The sequence below is a fragment of the Myxocyprinus asiaticus genome, chromosome 15 (assembly GCF_019703515.2).
Source record: "Myxocyprinus asiaticus isolate MX2 ecotype Aquarium Trade chromosome 15, UBuf_Myxa_2, whole genome shotgun sequence".
Taxonomy (NCBI): domain Eukaryota; kingdom Metazoa; phylum Chordata; class Actinopteri; order Cypriniformes; family Catostomidae; genus Myxocyprinus; species Myxocyprinus asiaticus.
The window spans coordinates 33,355,418-33,375,312 of NC_059358.1; the positions used below are offsets into that span (position 1 = coordinate 33,355,418).

The 19,895-nt window shown below is 37.4% G+C and overlaps 1 protein-coding gene across 3 annotated transcripts in view; it reads left to right on the forward strand.

Annotated features, from left to right (window-relative positions):
* The first annotated feature begins 752 nt into the window (after positions 1-752).
* LOC127452966 (phosphatidylinositol 4-phosphate 5-kinase type-1 alpha-like) overlaps positions 753-19,895 on the forward strand; it is a 35,169-nt gene continuing 16,026 nt past the window's right edge. Inside the window, exons 1-7 of one of the 3 annotated variants that reach the window (XM_051718899.1) lie at positions 753-1,361; positions 13,891-13,925; positions 15,244-15,324; positions 15,730-15,772; positions 17,743-17,873; positions 19,017-19,134; positions 19,353-19,505. In XM_051718899.1, coding sequence (XP_051574859.1) covers positions 15,740-15,772; positions 17,743-17,873; positions 19,017-19,134; positions 19,353-19,505 — 435 coding nt within the window. In that variant the 5' untranslated portion in view covers positions 753-1,361; positions 13,891-13,925; positions 15,244-15,324; positions 15,730-15,739. The remainder of the gene's footprint in view (positions 1,362-13,890; positions 13,926-15,243; positions 15,325-15,729; positions 15,773-17,742; positions 17,874-19,016; positions 19,135-19,352; positions 19,506-19,895) is intronic. The other 2 variants (XM_051718898.1, XR_007899340.1) reach the window with 2 other exon arrangements.

A 19,895-nucleotide genomic window follows, 5' to 3' on the forward strand; every position in this document is an offset into this window, starting at 1 on the left:
TGTTTGAGCCAAAACACCTTCTGTTAGTTAAAATCATATTAATAATAAATTTGTGACTGCATGTTGTTCTCAGAGCCAAATGACAACAAAATCTAAATTTCCAGCATGAGCACAGGCACAAATAATCTACAGTCTATATCATAATTTAACTTAATCTACATCTTAATCATCTATATGTATCTATGTACGTATGTATGTATTTATATGGATGGATGGATGGATGGATGGATGGATAGATAGTGCGCGTACACAAACACACACACACACACACATGTTGGGTTTTCATGTTTTATGAGGACTTTCCATAGACATAATGGTTTTTATTCTGTACAAACTTTATATTCTATCCTCTAAACCTAACCCTCACAGAAAACTTGCTGCATTTTTACATTTTCAAAAAACATAATTTAGGATGATTTATAAGCTGTTTTCCTCATGGGGACCGACTGATTGTCCCCACAATACCTAAAATTTCAGGTTTTACTATACTTGTGGGGACATTTGGTCCGCACAGTGTAGGGAATACCTGGCACACACACACACACACACACACACACACACACACACACACACACACACACACACACAAAGAAGTCTTATTGACTTAATAACTACCATTAAATCTCTCGCATGCTTAAAGTCTGCCTTTCCCAAGATGTTGTCTATTCTGTGAACAGTTCTGTCTTGTTATTTTTAGCAATGTGTACATAAAGGCTTGGCGCCTGGGTTGGTTTCACAGACATGGATGGGGAAGCAACAAGGCAAGACTGTGTATTCATCAGTCTATCACATATAACCTGTTAAGTGCGGTAAAGTTAGTTTTATATTTGACATTCGTTTAACATAAGCGACAATACCCATTAAACTCTCCGTGCCTATAACATTTTCAACCCAAACTAACTTGGACATGCATGAATAGGTTTTCTTTGCCTAGCACAAAGCTGAATTTTAAAAGTTTTTTTTTTTTTTTTTTTTCCATATCGATTTTATTAATTTCTGAGTGTTTTGCAGTTGGTTTTATGTCTCTAGGTCAAACTGTCATTGAGTTTAATAGATTTATAGGGATCATTGACTGTGTATAAAAAGTACTGAACGTTTGACCACGAGTCATTGTAAAGTAATGCATGTAATAATGTAGTTTCTGTATGAAGATAGTTGGCAGAGACGGTGTTTGTGATTATCTGAGTGGTTATTATAGACAGATAATAGTCGGTGTCAGTAAAGTATGCAAGAGTCAGTCCAAGCGGAACCGGACACCCTCCTCGGTCTGTCTGTGGCTCCGGTCAGGGATCGAGTCCAGTTAACCCGAATGCAAATGGCGTCCGCCGGGCCACCAGACACGGGCTTCTCTGCCCCTCCAGGTAAATTAAAACATTATATTTATATACTGATCAGTTCTGTTAATGGCTGATAGAGTCGCGCGCGTGTGTGTGTGTGTGTGTGTTGTGTTTCAATGTTGGTCTGTTGCTATGGATCTGGTTTTGGCTTTAGTCAAGCCTTTTGTTCAACAACAATAACAAAACACATTTTAATCAATGTAAGTCGCTAGTGGGTAAACATGTCATACCCGTAACTAATTAGATGTGTGCATGTGTGGTTATTTGAGTTTAGTTTTACGTTTTGCATGTCCCCCCCCCCCCCCAATCCCGATCGATGATGTGGAACTGGGGCTAGCATGCTATATGCTAACTAGCTCATCATATAAAATATCTCACAGAGCTGATATTAAATAACTTAAATGAATAAACTGAGGTCAGTTAAGATTGTATGTATGTGTATATATATATATATATATATATATATATATATATATATATATATATATATTCAAATAACCAAAACAACCCAGTTTAATGTAAATAACCAAAAAAATAATACATATATATATATATATATATATATATATATATATATATATATATATATATATATATGTATATATATATTTATATATGTATTATTTTTTTTGGTTATTTACATTAAACTGGGTTGTTTTGGTTATTTGAACGAGCCATCTTGGCCATTTTCTCTCCATAGCTCACGCTGTCGAATTTGAACATCAGCACACGCTCATTTTCTGACTTGATGTACATTTCTTTATGGAAATGACGGATTTATAAACTCTTTAAAACTCATTTTAAAAGAGAAAAGTTGTAAAATGGACACAAATAGCTTTGCCTACAGATCTCTAGTGTTGTAAGTACTTTATATAGCAGCATTCATCAGTTTAGATGTATTATCTATATCATGAGAATTTTCATTTATTTGTATACTTTGATAATGTTTAGTAGCATTGCCTTTAAATTGTTTAAACTTTGGTCAAATGTTTTGGGTAGCCTTCCACAAGCTTCTCACAATAAGTTGCTGTAATTTTGTCCCATTCCTCCAGACAGAACTGGTGTAACTGAGTCAGGTTTGTAGGCCTCCTTGCTCGCACACGCTTTTTCAGTTATGCCCACAAATTTTCTATTGGATTAAGGTCAGGGCTTTGTGATGGCCACTCCAGTACCTTGACTTTGTTGTTCTTAAGCCATTCCGCCACAACTTTGGAGGTATGCTTGGTGTCATTGTCCATTTGGAAGACCCATTTGTGACTGAGCTTTAACTTCATGGCTGATGTCTTGAGATGTTGCTTCAATATATCCACATAATTTTCCTTCCTCATGATGCCATCTATTTTGTGAAGTGCACCAGTCCCTCATGCAGCAAATCATCCCCACAACATGATGCTGTCACCCCCATGCTTCATGGTTGGGATGGTGTTCTTTGGCTTGCAAACCTCACCCCTTTTTCTCCAAACATAATGATGGTCAAAATTTATGGCCAAAAAGTTAAATTTTTGTTTCATCAGACCAGAGAGAAATTTCTCCAGAATGTAAGATCTTTGTCCCCATGTGCACTTGCAAACTGTAGTCTGGCTTTTTTATGGTGATTTTGGAGCATTGGCTTCTTTCTTGCTGAGCAGCCTTTCAGGTTATGTCGATATAGTTCTCGTTTTACTGTGGATATAGATACTTTTCTACCTGTTTCCTCCAGCATCTTCACAAGGTCCTTTGCTGTTGTTCTGGGATTGATTTGCACTTTTCGCATTAAACTATGTTCATCTCTATGAGACAGAATGCATCTCCTTCCTGAGTGGTATGATGGCTGTGTGGTCCCATGGTGTTTATACTTGTGTACTATTGTTTGTACAGATGAATGTGGTACCTTCAGGCATTGGGAAATTGCTCCCAAGGATGAACCAGACTTTTGGAGGTCCACATTTTTTTTTCTGAGGTCTTGGCTGATTTCTTTTGATTTTCCCATGATGTCAAGCAAAGAGGCACTGAGTTTGAAGGTAGGCCTTAAAATACATCCACTGGTACTCCTCCAGTTCAGTACACCTCCTATCAGAAGCTAATAGGCTAATTGTCTAAAGGCTTGACATCATTTTCTGGAATTTTCCAAGCTGCTTAAATGCACAGTTAACTTAGTGTATGTAAACTTCTGACACACTGGAATTGTGATATAGTCAATTAAAAGTGAAACAATCTGTCTGTAAACAATTGTTGAAAAAATTACTTATGTCATGTACAAAGTAGATGTCCTAAATAACTTGTCAAAACTATATTTTGCTAATATTAAATCTGTGGAGTGGTTAAAAAATGAGTGTGATTGAAGCAGATGGGAACATGAATTGATATTTCAGACTGATGATGAAAGTGTCCAGTAATCTTTGGGAACATAACTAGTGCCTCTGTGGTTGGCAGAACCAACTTGTAAATGTGTATCATAATTCCTGGATGTTGTGCCACTGGATCATGCTTGACATATTGTAGCTAAAAGTATGTGAGGGTTTACTTAACTATACATTAGGGACAAATTTGTCCCCAGAAGTTAGCCTGAAGTATGACTAGGGCTGTCCTGATAGCATTTTTTTGAGAATCAGTACGAGTACTGATTCTTCTTTTTTGGTATTCGCCGATACTGAGTCCAATGCCTGTTTTTTTTTTTCTTCTTCTTTTTTTCTGGATACCATATCAACAGTTTATTTAAATTAAATCATCAAAATGGTGTTTAAATAAATGAATTCATTAAATCTTTAATCAAACAGAAATATAACAATTCATTTTCAACAAAATGCTTTTATTATTATCAGATCAAGAGATTTTATACAGAACATCAGCACAATTCAAAATACAGCATTGGAGTTATTTTTGTTTAATAAAGTGCAGAATCACAAATGTGAGATATTGCTTAAATATAATACATTTACTATTGATTTATTATTAGAAGTAGTATTACAGTGAATATTACATAATTATACAGTAGTGATCTTTTTCCTTTTTGAAGAGCTTTTATTTTGGCTGAGCATTTAAAGTGTTTCTGTGTTGTTATGATGGTAGCTTCTCACTCTGGAAAAGCCAGCCGCTACGTGACTCAAAGTGATTATTAAACTGCAAAAGGTTGCTATTAAATTAAATAGATATGTTGTCTGTATATGACTCGTGCTACAATGTGAATCAGTACTCTGCTCGCTGTCATCTGCTACAAACTGTAAGCAGTGCTCATGATGGTGTTTTCCGTGTATATGAGCCAAGAAGCTCAAAAGGTATGAGAACTTTGTGTCTTTATGTCAGCAAAACACTGGCGCAACACATTCACAAGCACACGCATTTGAAGCGCGCAGCACCTGCAAACTACTGTATATGTTTACCTCATTAAATCGTAGCCTTTGCGGTTTAATAATCACACCAGGACATAACATGTTTACGGAATGACATTCGTTTGTCAGATGGTATTGGATTTTGATATCAGGATTTTACGAGCACGAGTACAAGTATATAAGTGTGGTATCGGACCCAGTACCAGTATCGGTATTGGGACATCCCTAAATATGACAAAACCTGCTGTTAGGGACATCTTCAAATGGATAAACAATTGATAAATATAGTAAATTCTAAAAAGTTTCTAAACAGTAGGTTGACTTTTCTTTAGCTAAAATTGGTCTGTGCTTACTGAAACTCCGAAAGTATACTACCGAATACTGCCTCAAGTGACCAAAGCAGTAACTGTTGTTGGGTGTAGGCAGTAATACAGTGAGGAGGAATGAATATTGTATAAGTTGTACCCCCCAACCCAAACACCAAAACTAAGCCTAACCATTAATGGAGTCAAAATTTAATATCAGAGGGGAAAATGCAACCTTCGGATTGCACTCGTCATTGATTATGCTGACGGGATTACTTCCTGATTTCAACTTGGGATCCGAACCTGGGTCTCCTATGCTACTGATTCAGTCGCGCCACAGGGGAAGGTAAACACACTGGAGCCGATGCAAAGATGTCTGATAGAGTCGGCATATTGTGGCCAATCCTAGGGTACTGGAACTCTTGAAAACAACATGCCGACTTCCTGTGTGATCATGTTGAAACATTAGAAGTGTATAGGCTATGTCTTTATTCAGGCAGCCAAGTAAGCATGCAGTTGTATGTGCGTGCATGTGGGCCGGCGTTCTGAAATTACAGGGTGAGCCATTGTATGCTACCCTTTTCATACATCTCTCCTACTGCTCAATCTCCCTGTGATTCATTCATGTTTGATGTCATAATGTGTTGTCCTCAGACTAACTTTGACAACCCCTAGTATCCTCTCACATACCTGGATCTGCTGGCCACTGAGATACAGTGCTGTGAAAAAGATTTCTTCTATTTTTGTGTATTTTTCATACTAAATTGTTTTAGATCTTCAAATAAGATAAAACACGAAACAAAGGCAACCTGAGTAAACAAACAAAAAAATACAGTTTTCAAATATAGATTTTTTATTGAAGCAAAAAAGTTATCCAACACCTATATCACCCATGTGAAAAACTAACTGCCCACTTAAACTTAATAGCTGGTTGTGCCACCTTTAGCAGCAACAACTGCAACCAAATGCTTCCAATAACTGGAGATCAGTCTTTCACAACACTATGGTGGAATTTTGGCCCACTCTTCTTTGCAGAACTGCTTTAGTTTAGCCACATTGGACAGTTTTCGAGCATGAACTGCCCATTTAAGGTCCTGCCACAGCATCTCAATCGGGTTCAAGTCAGGACTTTGACTAGGCCAATCCAAAACTTTAATTTAGCTAATTTTGAGCCATTCGGAGGTGGACTTACTCCTCTACTTTGGATCATTATCTTGCTGCATAATCCAGTTGCTCTTGAGCTTCAAATCATGGACTGATGACCGGCCGTTCTCTTTTAGGATTTTCTGGTAGAGAGTAGAATTCATGTTTCCCTCAATTATTGCAAGTTGCCCTCGCCCTGAAGCAGCAAAGCATCCCCACACCATCAGTCTACTGTACCACCACCATGCTTGACCGTAGGTATGATGTTCTTTTTGTGGAATTCTGTGTTTGATTTATGCCAGATGTAACGGGACCCCTGTCTTCCAAACAGTTCCACTTTTGATTCATCAGTCCACAGAACATTCTCTCAAAAGGTTTGAAGATCATCAGGGTGTGTTTTGGCAAAATTCAGACGTGCCTTAATGTTCTTCTGGGTTAGCAGTGGTTTTTGCCTCACAACTCTTCCATGGGTGGCAGTTTTGGCCAGTGTCTTTCTGATGGTGGAGTCATGAACAGTGACCTTTATTGATGTGAGAGAGGCCTGCAGATCCTTGGATGTTGTCCTTGGCTTTTTTTTGTGTCTTCCTAGAAGAGTTGCCGCTGTGCTCTTGGAGGAATTTTGGAAGGTCGGCCACTTCTGGGAAGTTTCACTGCTGTGCCAAGTTTTCTCCATTTGAAATAGCTTTGTAACTCTTCCCAGACTGATGTATTTAAATTACCTTTTTCCTCATCATTTCTGGAATTTCTTTCAACCTTGGCATAGTGTGCTGCTGGGTGAGACCTTTTAGCCAACTTCATGCTGCTGAAAAAGTTCTGTTTAGGCATTGATTTGATTGAACAGGGCTGGAAGTAATCGGGCCTGGGTGTGTCTAGTCCAGCTGAACCACATTATGAATGCAGTTTCATAGATTTGGGGATTTAGTAACTAATTTTAGCAAATACTTTTTCATACAGGTCCAGTTGGTATTGGATAATGTTTTTGCTTCAATAAATAACATTATCATTAAAAACTGTATTTTGTGTTTGCTCAGATTGCCTTTGTTTTACGTTAGATTGTGTTTGAATTTTTGAAACAATTTAGAATGAGACATACACAAAAACAGAAGAAATCAGGCAAATACTTTTTCACAGCACTGTATGTAGGGCTGGGCGATATGGCAAACTAATGGACAATTCACAGTTCTATTTTTTCAAATTTAAAATGTACTCCAACTTGATTAAAATTGTCTGTTCTTTATTAGAATGCAAGGCAACCTGGTTAGAGAAATCGAAGTTCTTTTCATTATAGGTAACAAAGGTGTGCAAGAAAAATGTACAAATACACCACAGAGGGAAAGTTGTCAGTGTAAATATAAAATACATTTAAATCTTATAAACCCCGATGTTCAGAAATAATAGAATAAGAAAACTGCAAAATAATTCTTAGCCAGTGTAGGTATTAATTAAATCTAAACCAAGTCTATCTAGAAAGTTATCTAGAAATCAATATCTAGAAATTGTCAAGTTTATCTAGAAAGGACTCATTGTATATCAACCAATTTGTGTATATTCATAAACCCCTGCCGATAGAGATGCGATCATCATGGCAAAAGGATCGGCAGATGTTTGATTCTCCCAGATATAGCCTGAAGCCTCCCCATGGTTTGAAATGAAGTCACGGAACTAACGCTTTATTATGGGTGAAAAGAAAGGAGACCGTTCATCAACATGCACACGCCGAGGCCAGTTATGGTCTTAAGCCGGTGTACACCTGCATGATGGACGAAGTTGAGCTACAATCACACTGTGTACAATCACACTGGGAATATTACCGCTGTCTTTCTCATCAGTCTCCGTGTTGTTCACCTGTCACGTTCATTTGGAGAGTGCACACACGTGCAGCTGATCAGATCGGGAGCAGCATTAAGACGAGCTGTGAATAATTTTTCTCTTCCTTATTCAGTCTTTGGTGGATTTACATTTAACTTCAAATATATAAATCATATTATAAAAAAGGGAAATATGATTTCCTTTTAAGGCTTTAAAATCTATGAATGACTTGAAAAATAATGTTTTAAATATCAAAATATTTCTAAATACTTTAAATATGTTTCTCCTTTTGGCCAACTTGATTTTTGTTTTTACTTGCCAGACTTTTGATTACATTTAAGCATAATGCAACTGAAAAAGATATTAAGCAAACCAAGAAAGGGGGCCTCTTCATATGACCATGCAATAAAGTATGCAATATTGTACATTTTATTTTATATTTCACCTTGTCATTTTTATCACATTTTAGCTTTTTAAAAATGTACAAAGTTCATATTCTATCAATTTATATGATTTCATGAAATTGCATTTTTAATAATGATACAAGCTGTTGTCACTGTTTGAAATTTCATACACATTTTTTAATAAATAATTGACACGTTTGGGACCTAATAATGAAAATTAGGTCTGTCACGATTATGAAATTTGGCTGACGATTAATTATCAAACAAATAATTGCGATTATGACGATTAATTGCCTGTTTTAGGTCTTTCAAGAACATGACGATTAATTGTCACTGTGTGCTACGTGCACACAAATTTATACAAATTTAGCGTGGGACATATAATAAAATATGGGTATGTGATTTCCTTTTCAGGCTTCAAAAATGTATGAATGACAATCAGATATAAAATATAAAAGTATACATTTTATAATAATTAATATTTTAAGTATCAAAATATTTCTAAATAACTAAAATAGGCAATATCTTTTTTGTCAGATTTAGGGTCTGTTCCAAAACTTAGTGAGTTGCCTCGCTGTCTCCAGCCTACATAGGCAGCTGTCATCTATGGCAGAGAGCGATTTGGAATGCTGTACATATGCAGCAACTCCACGCATCATTCAAATAGCGCTCCTCTTGCGCAGTGCACGAGACTCGACTCTCAATTGATTTCAATACAAGTGTCGCTAGAGAAATGATGCTGTCTTCTAATGAGCCATGATATGCATGGCACATAAACATTTTGGGTAAAATAGTCGGTTTTGTATCATATTAAACATTTATTTATCGATACTTTTCAGTATTGAATGGATAATAAGTGTATTTATAATCTAAATTTCTCTCGTTTCGTCCGCCATCTTGGATTTATTTTTCCACCGAGCTCATTACGGTGCATTCTGGGATCACCTACCCGGGGAAGAATACATCCGAAACTTACCTTAGAATTGAACCAAAACGAGATATATTAAGAGGCAGCATAATTAAGATATCTACCTTTTGGAACAGCCTTCACGTTGGGAGTGTGCCTGTGATGTCTTACAATGCTGCCTCCGGAGGACGCTCACTAGGTTAAGGAACAAACCTTTAGTCTTGGTCCGTTTTACGTTTTCACCTTCACGTGCTCTCAAGTGAGCTTCTCTGTGTGATGTCCGCGATGCGGTTCCATGAGACGCTCGAACTTCAACTAAACGTGTTTTCCTGTGCACTCCTGAGACACTGCATGCAGGAAAAGATGAGGCTGAATGCAGTTTAGTAATTGGCTGCTTTTTATTTAGTAAAAGGAACTCTGTGCTTCGACACTACACAACACTTTAATCACTGGCGAGTGAAATGTTAATGTTTAATCGCCAGTGGCTGATAACGGACATATTTTAGTCGCATAGCTCAAAATTTACTTGCATATGCGAGTGATTTACTTGCAATGTAGAGGGAACATTTGCCATTACACTTATTGTTTAATGTGAAACTGGAGCAGTATTTCCCACAGTATTTTGTGAGACTGTGGTGGATTGACCTCGGACCCTCTTGGGGGGAACATTTTTTACATTTTAAAGTTAAACGCATCAATCTGGTGCACTTTGAGAGCAAAATTAAGAGGCTAGATCTATGAAGAACATTGTGCTCTTGTAAACAATTTTTTTGCTCTAGTAGTAATTTAATCATAAACACATTGGTTGCAGGGCTCGACATGAAGCATTGTCATGTGCTTGTCCTCTGGACAAGTAAACCTGTCATTCACTTGTCCAAGTAAAAAAGTTACTTATCTGGAGAGAAAAAATGACATATAAGTTACATGCTCAAGTAACATGTCAAAGTTTGTGTTGTATATTTTTCTAAAATTATGACCGATGCCCAACCTAATAGTGTACCTATGCAATCAACTCAATTCACTGTGACAGAAATGTAAAGTGCACTGGGTAGGAGAGGAGGCTATTGTCATATAATTATTTTATGTCACGTACGGTAGTCAAATAAAGGAAAGCCTCCATCGCCATCATTAACTGCAGGGATGCTCATAGTTCTATGGAATGAGATCTACTTTTTCATCATGTTATTGCAGCAACATCTACCATGTACAATAAAGGCTATACATTATCACAATACCAAAATTTCAGGAGTCTGTAGTGAAATTTGAAGATTCTCAATACCAGCTACAAAATCACAACAAATAATAACACTTAACTAATTTGTTAATTATGGAAGAATGGTTTCAAGTTCTTAAGTAATTATTCAAGACTAGTAAACAGTCAGTAATAAAATAACAATAAAAAAACCCCGCAATGAATAGAAATAGATACAAAATGAGGACCTGGGTAGCTCAGCGAGTAAAGACACTGATAACCACCCCTGGAGTTCCGAGTTCGAATCTAGGGCGTGCTGAGTGACTCCAGCCTGGTCTCCTAAGCAACCAAATTGGCCTGGTTGCTAGGGAGGGTAGAGTCACATGGGTTAACCTCCTCGTGGTCGCTATAATGTGGTTCTCGCTCTCGGTGGGGCGCGTGGGGAGTTGTGTGTGGATGCCGCGGAGAATAGCGTGAAGCCTCCACACGCGCTATGTCTCCGCGGTAACACGCTCAACAAGCCACGTGATAAGATGCGCGGATTGACGGTCTCAGACGCGGAGGCAACTGAGATTCAAGTCACTACGCCACCACGGGGAGCGCGTTGGGAATTGGGCATTCCAAATTGGGGAGAAAAAGGGGAGAAAAGAAAAAAAGAAATAGATAAAAATAATAGAACAAAAAAATACAAATTAAGAAAATTTGTAAAATAGCAGTAGGCTATCAAGCATTCATGTAAACATTCATAATGAAATACAACATAAAACAACTACTGGTCTTTACTGTATGATTATAATACATTAATACTTTTTAAAGCTACTTAAGTTATTCAGTCAAGAGCAGTGAGTGTTTTCTTGTTCTGGTTGTTTGATTATTATAATGACACACTAGACGGCAGCAGGTCTGTTAGCTTACATTTATACTTACAAGGCCGACATTTTAATACAAATCTGCTTTTTCTCCGCTGTTTACGTTCACTTTAGACATCACTCTCTGTGTTTACATAAATACCTCACCAAGGTACCTGGACATTTTGGCGGAATGTATTTGACCGTTCAGGTGCACATTAGCGTGAGCATTTTCACACACACACACGCATGTTTAATACACACACATACACCGCCTGTCAATCAAACAGGGCGCAGCTGTTACTAGATCACTAGTGAATTATAAAATTATGTGCTCTGGATTACTTTCAACAGCAGAATAAGAAAATTCACTTTCTAAAAAGTGAAACAGGCCAAGGCTTTCACAAATATAGCCGGTTATTTTTTTTTTTGTTATTGACATTTTAATCAGTCTACTAGTCCGGTTGGGCAAGTAAAATTCTTTTTCACTTGCCCCTTCAAAAATCCACTTGTCCAGGACAAGTGGACAAGCATTAATGTCAAGTGTAATTGCACCTAAAATGTTGAACTCTCTGCCTCAGAGCCTCCTCTATTTCTATCTTTAAATCTCAGCTTAAAACACATCTTTTCTCAGCGCATTATCTGTCTGTTACTGATTGATGTTTTCTTTCCCCTTTAATCAATAATTACAATAATTGAGATTGTAACTTCTGTTGAAATGTATATTTATGTGCTTTGTCCTGTTAAATGTATATGGTGTAAAGTGACCTTGAGCTTGTGGAAAGGCACGTTTAAATAAAACGTATTATTATTATTACTTGTAAATGGTACAAATTATGCAATTAAACAATAAAAATGTAATAAAAATACAATATGAAATATAATGTTATTTATTTATTGAACACTTGGATTTGTTCATTTTTAAAAAGCCAAAATGTGACCTAAATGATAAAAAACTAATAAATTATAATTAGAAAAAAACATTTTCGTAATGTACCTAGGGAGAATGTCCCCGGTATAATTAACAGCATTAGCTGGGAGAGAATTTATTTTATATGTAAGCAAAAGGGACATTAGAACTGAAGCATACCCATATGAACTGATATTGAATTGAAATCGGAATCGAATTGGAATCTATTGGGAAATCCATATCGATACCCAGCCCTATTGCACAATGATTTATCAAAAATAAAAATATCTTAAAATAAAAGTGAGTACTGCTATGGTGTATAAACACTTGACAATTTAAATAATATATAATTGAATGACCATCTTTTTTCATGTTGCGCTGAAGAGAATTGGGGTTAATATGTGCAAAACTGTCATGAAAATAATTTAAAGTGCACCTATTATGATTTTTAAACGTGCCTAATTTTGTTTTAAAGGTCTCATACAATAGATTTACATGCATCCAAGGTTAAAAAACACTTTAATTTGCTCATAATTTAAATTGCAGCATTACCTTTTTTTCCCAGTGTCAAAAACGACTCGTTCAATGATCCGTTCTAAAGGATTCATTCTAAACTCCTCCTTTCAGAGAGCCTACTCTGCTCTGATTGGTCAGATGTCCCAGTCCATTGTGATTGGTCTACTGCTTACAGTGTGTGTCGGAAAGGAAATGCCCACTACCATATCCGATTTTCAGCTCCATCTGAAAAAATGTCTGTTTTACCTTACCAATTTGAGCCCGAGTCCGATAGTGATACATCGGAAGATCAACCCGAACAGGACGTTTCTCTGTGGTAAGTTTATATGTAGTTTGACAGTAACGTGAGTTAGCCGGTTAGCAGACGCTAACAGGCTAACAGCCTGCACTGGCTGTACATGTAAACAGACCAGAGGTGGGTTTTTTGTTACCAAATTACTAGGTTAGTACAGGAAGTAAGTCTGGAATTACTAACGACTCGTTTCAGGTGTTCAGAATCAGTTCTTTCTTTTTGGAGTCAATAACTCCATTTTTCATGCACTTTGATTTTTGAAACTTTGCAGACTTTTTTACATTCACAAACAGCTGTATAACACGCTACATGAAAGGTAATATTTGAAAAACCATAATAGGTGCTCATTAAGTCTTCAGGCCATTTTCTTGACAGGTTTTGTGAGAATCACCCTAGAGTGGTCACTTAAGGCCAGAGTATACTTCAGTTGTCTTCATTGCTGATCGGAATAGTATACAAGTGGCGCACAGTCTGCGTGGACTGTCAGCATATGGCCAAGGCAAAAATGCAAGTTCGATCACGTAGAAAAGTAGTCTAATGGCACGCCTCTCCTTTGAGCTGTTATTCAGTGCACATTCCTCCTAATTGTGTGTGTTTGTTTGCCAGAGGTGTTTTTACAGTGTGACTCTATTTATATTGTGCATATTAATGTGAGTTGTCAGGATAGCTAAACAAAAGTCTCTGTGCATTGGTTTATTCATCAGTACTGAGGCATTCTGCTATAGGTTGGCATTGTGCTAAACAGACATGTTTTAACTTTTTTGTTCCTCTAGGAAAGAAACAGCAGATCTGTTTCCTAAAGCAACAGTACTGCTCTTACTTGAGAAGTGGTGTGAACTAAAGATCATCTTATTCCACCTTCCCCTCTGGCATATATTAATGTTCTTCTCACGCTTTCTCTCCCCTTCCAACATTACAGGGTCCAGCGGAGTTCGAAAGATGACTGCAACAGAGGTAAGACCTTCATTTACACTTTTGAAGTGCTTATTACTTACTATACATTTAAAAGATATTGTGACTGAAGTATTGATCTGTTTCATGTCGGATTACGACATTTTTTGTTAGCCATACGCAGAAATATTTTTATTCTTTAAATCCTCTCATCTAGTTTTAATTTGTGACGACTGTGCATGTTTGTTTATCATTGACTCCTCTTTAGTATATTTCTCATATGTCCTTTATTTTGATGTAAAGTAGGAATGGGACACAATAGTCAAAAAGTCTTGACTAGAACTGGCTATATTTAGCTGCACTGCTTTAAAGAGGATGAATTAACGGGGTGTACTTTCTTGGAGAGGGTTTGAGTGTGCTGACAGCGCACCGCACAACAAATTCACTGCCGGCAACAATACATTTCAAAGACAAGGACTGTCAGACATCAAATCGCTATGTTGAATATCTGTGTGATACCCTACCCACTACACTCCATACATATTGTTAACAAATGCATCTGATCATGTCTGCTGGAAGATAATTATACAGGGCTTCCATAAGACTGACTAGTCGTTCAGATAACCAATTTTTAAAATGGATAGTTTTGTAAATCCATAATGCAAAACAAGTTTTTGTGTAAATAGAATCAAAGTGAGGATGAATTCTTTCTTGAGTCACTGAAATCTTTGTCACATTAGTCTCAGTTAAACAGGAAGTGTAGATAGCACACACCCAGCACAAAAAGGAATGAGTTCATAACCTACACTTAATAACAAATCTTCCCAGTGCAGGATGGGATAGGCATTGTTTGGTTTATAGATCAGTCAAATACTGGCATAATGGTGTCTGCTTCAATGCTTCTTGCAAATATTTTCACCCTCAGATGTTTTCTCATTTCAGTTTTACACAGAATTGTCTGTCAGCAAAGTATTTAGATCAGTATCCTCAGTTTCATACAAGACTGAGCGTTATTTTAGTTGCTGGACATTGATAGAGGTATGTGAAAACATGAGCCCTGCTGACTAACTAAAGCTGACTTTCCTGTTTCTGTGTGTTGATCAAGCCATGTGAGAAGGATCTCGAAATGGCCAAATATAGTTACACACATGCACACTGCTCTCATTGTCATTTGAAGATTCACATGTATCAAGTGAGAGGATGCACAGACACATAGGGATGTGTTGGACTGGAGGAAGCACCTGTCAAACAGGAAGGCAAACCTGGACAGAGTTGAGACCATTAGAATCTCGTCTATTGACATGAAACCAGAGGAATTATCCATGCTTTTTCTGTTCCTTTTCTGTCTCTGTCACTCTGCTGTCTCTCTCTCTCTAACTAGGGTCCAGGATCATCTCAGAGTATGAAGAAGACCATTGGTCACCGGGGAGTTGATCCCACAGGGGAAACGACTTACAAAAAGGTCAGCATGAGGTCAAAGCAGGGTCAGAAATGAATGACATTAAGGGGCAAAAGTTACCCTCTGGATTATATTGGGGGTAGTTTTTTACCTTTTATGAGGGTATATTTATATTTTACAGCTGATCTGAGGTTTGTTTTCCACATCTCTTTATATTAGCTTCACATTCAACAAACTTACCTCTGAGAATGTGGATATCCGTCAGCTGTGGGTCACTACATTGTCCACAGAAGCACTTATTACATTACTAGATAGATACATTTATACAGCCTATTTACTTTATATATAATTTATTAAGTACTAAGCACTTAAATTAATATTCTGGGTTCATTACAAGTTAAGCTCAATCGACACCATTTGTGGCATAATGTTGATTACCACAAAAATTTATTTTGACACTCTGTAAAGGTCCAATGAAATGAGGAAGCGGGGAACAGCGATTCCAACTCAGGTACGTCACTTTTATTTATAAATCAAACACATCCGCCTCAAGCGTGACTGTAAAGCTTTATAACAGCTGACAGCGGCCAACACACACACAGCTTGTCAGCTGGGTTAGTCTCTCTCTCTCTAGGGTTTTGGGCGGCCTTTTATCTCCCCGCCTCTCACTGTGAACATAGAAATCACAATTAGCAGCAGTTCATCTCAGGTGAAAACCTTACCGCTTCCTCTCTCCCCAGACGAACGCTCAGCCATGCCCTCATTCACACAGACTCCTTTTCTTAAAAAAAAAAAAAAAAATCAAAAATCTGGGTTAAAGTTAGGCACTTACAATGGAAGTGAATGGGGGCCAATTTTTTTAATGTTTAAAAAATTACTTTTTCAAAAGTATAGCCACAAGACATAAACAATATGCATATAAACATGATTTTAGTGGATAAAATCACTTACTAACCTTTTCTGAGTACAGTTATAGCAATTTTACAACTTCGTTGCCATGACGATTAATGTCAACAAACCCTAACATGACTGTAAAAACAACGATTTTAACAACTTTACAGCTCAAATAATACATGAGTTGAATGCAAGTTCTTTTATAAAACTATAAGCTTCACATTTCTGCCTTTAAACCCTCCAAAAATTGACTCATTTTCAATTCACTTCCATTAAGTGCCTCAGTGTAACCTCGATTTTTGCTTTCTTTAAAGAAAAGGAGGGACGAGTCAAAACTAATTTTTATGGTTATCAATATTATGCCACAAATGCTGTCGATTGAGCTTTCCTTTAAACAAACAATACAGAACAACAACATAATAGCTTTAAAGGTCCTGTAAGCGATTTAGTTTTTCATGGAAAAGTATGCAGAAAATGGTCCTATTCCCTTAAAGATATTAATGAAATAAGTGTCCTGAGATATTTTAGTGGTCTCTGTGACAGCTGTAGACTTTGTAAACAGCAAACAAAAATGTGTCCGCGGACATTGATGCTTTTCACCTGTCAATAAATTTGCTCGTTCTCATAGTGCTGTATTTGAAGCGGATCATTGAGGGTATGATTCATAATGTTTGTCAGTTGAGGACACTATTGTGCCACTGTTGAATTTGACAGCCACAGGAACAAACAATGCTGTTCTTTTGCTCGGTTTTGGTCTCAAAATGATAATTGGAGGGCAGGGTTTTGGAATGAGGGGGCGTGGCTAATTCAACGGCTCATTCATGTGAAAGCTTCAGAATGCTGAAATTGCTTACAGCACCTTAAATTGCTTTATAATCAAATAACTTTGTCAAAGCACTTAAAGCAGATGTTAAACTGCTTAAATCTGCTGCAATTAGACAAAGTGGCTCTGTAGGTGTGCTTTATATTATTTACTATTAGATAGCAGTCATCTAATAGCATGTAGATATACCTTGAATAATGAACCCAATTCCAACATATTTGTATTGAAAACCTCATAGCTCCACAAAGCATTACCATCTGTTTTCCTAAATGCATGCTTGTGTCCTCCTCGCAAAAGTTCAGGAATCAACCTTTACTTCTCGTTAAAGTGCAGTAAAGCAAAATAATGTTATACATAAAGTTATACATGGTAAAAACATATATTCATTACTGGCCCCTTAACTTTTTGCCCCCTTATTTTAAATATTGGGGCCATTTTTGTCACTTTTGTTGACATATTTGCCCAGAGCCCTGGTTAATCTGTGACCCTGGGTCAGATGTGTCCCCTGAAAACAGAGGAAGGGCAAAAGAGAGAATTTGGTCTAGAAAAGAGGAATAGAGCAAAGGGAGGAGTTGCAAAGGAAAGGGATGTTGATATGACACATACTGTATTCTGTAATCATGAAATGCATTGTTCCCACACTGCCTGAACCACAACTCAATTGTACGTGGTTTAAAATAATCACATTATTTTACTGCCTATCCTCTCTGTTTGTCTTTCTCAGACATTCTCACTCACACACACCTTTTTTTGTCTGTCTTTAGACGCCCTCCTCCGCCCTTAAAGGTGCCATCCAGTTGGGCATCACGCACACGGTGGGCAGCCTCAGTCAGAAAGCCGAGAGAGACGTCCTCATGCAGGACTTTTATGTAGTGGAGAGCATCTTCTTCCCCAGGTGTGTGTCTGATAAGATGTGTTATTATTACATAAGAGATCATGGTTTGTGTTGGCACCCTCCCCAAATCTTGTTTGTGTTGGCACCTGTGTACTTATGTGTGTTTCCCAGAGCTATTTATCCATGTTGTATCATAGTATTTGAATAGCTGTGGCAAGATGTCTACAATGCATTGGAGAAATTCTGCACACTGTCGGAGCTTGCAAATCTTTAGCAGCAGTTTCTTTAGAAGGTCTTTGACCAAAATGTTGCTAATAAAGACTTGCAAGCTATGACAGTTCTTGGGACTTTTTCTATTCTTTTATCTAATTTTCCATAAATAAACGCATCACTTTGACCCCATTTGCACCTGGTATTAAGATGCGTTTCGGGTGATCAGATCACATGTGGTCTGCATTAAATACAGTTGTAAACAGGGTGCAAAATGTTTTGTGATCAAATAAAAAACACATATGGGGATAGGTTAAAAACATGTGCGACCACATCACATTTGAGGTGCGACCACATCACATTTGAGGTGTAAATGCTATCTGTCCTGTATGTGTTCCTGACAGCAGTGAAGCACCACTGCTCACCTGTCAGTCAGCCGCTGTATTAAAACAAGAGTTTAAACTTTGCCGGTTACGAGCGGTTTAAAAGGAAATAACAGTCCGATTGGAAAATTTTAAAAAGCGAATACATACACAAGCACAAGAACTTCAAAGATTTTCTTCAGTTTGTCTGATATCAACATGCATTGACACAAACCACACACATTTTAAGCTCAGCTAATACAGGTGCTCTACTAAAATAACTGACAATTTAGACAATAAGAAATGTTGTGTTTGTGCTTAGGTTGCAATTCATGTGCGTCTGGGAGAAGCTTGTGCCGGTTTTCTTTGTGCTTTCTTTGTCTTTTCTAACTTTTTTGCAGTTTATTATCATGCAGTGACACACTGACATAGTCATTGTTGTATCATTGTTCATGTCATCATGAAATCAGAGAACCTCCCCTCGAAATCCGATCACTAGTGGTCACAGGAAACTCATTTAATCGACCAGGTGTAAATGGTGATGTGTCTCATCTGACTTCATGTGATCAAATCACCTGAGACTCATCTTAATACCAGATGTAAACAAGGTCTCTGTCTGTCTTGCCCACAGTGAAGGAAGTAATTTGACTCCAGCACATCACCACGGTGACTTCAGGTTTAAGACCTACGCTCCAATCGCCTTCCGCTACTTCAGAGAACTCTTTGGCATTCGACCTGACGACTATCTGGTTAGCTGAAACACACGCTCACTCACAGAATTTCCTTACATAGTCAGTTTCTTAACTAGTATCATAGCACCAAGAGTTTAATTTCTGTTCTCAGAAGATCCAAATAATGCTATTTTCTTTCATTATTCTTTGATCCATTTAACACTCGTCATTATGGATTTGTTCATTCTCCTTAGAGACATGCTTGATGTGTTTGTGCGGTTTCTCTCTTTCTACAGTACTCTCTGTGTAACGATCCCTTAATCGAACTCTCCAACCCTGGAGCGAGTGGATCAATATTTTATGTCACTAGCGATGATGAGTTCATCATTAAAACAGTGCAGCACAAGGAAGCAGAATTCCTGCAGAAACTGCTGCCCGGATACTTCATGGTAAGCATTAATCAATTTAGTGCTTATGTATGTGCTTTATATAATGTTATTGATAACTAATGGAATTAGTACTACTACTTAAATAATAAAATATCATTTTAAGACAGTTAAACACCACCCATGGCCAAAAATGAACACTGGCAAAGTACCAAATGAGAGTAAATATAACAGTAAGATCTCCATGTGGAATTTTTCCACACATTAAGCAACCAAATTGAGGGGAAAAAATCAGTATAGATGTTCACGTTGTATGACGGGTGCAGCTTCACCAAGGGAAAACAGCTAAATTATCACATTTTCAATGCAATTACAGTTTCATGGCCAGTAAGACATGTTTATGGCCAGTAAATGTTCTTAATTCACCCATCATTGGAAGGCGTTGCAAAAAGT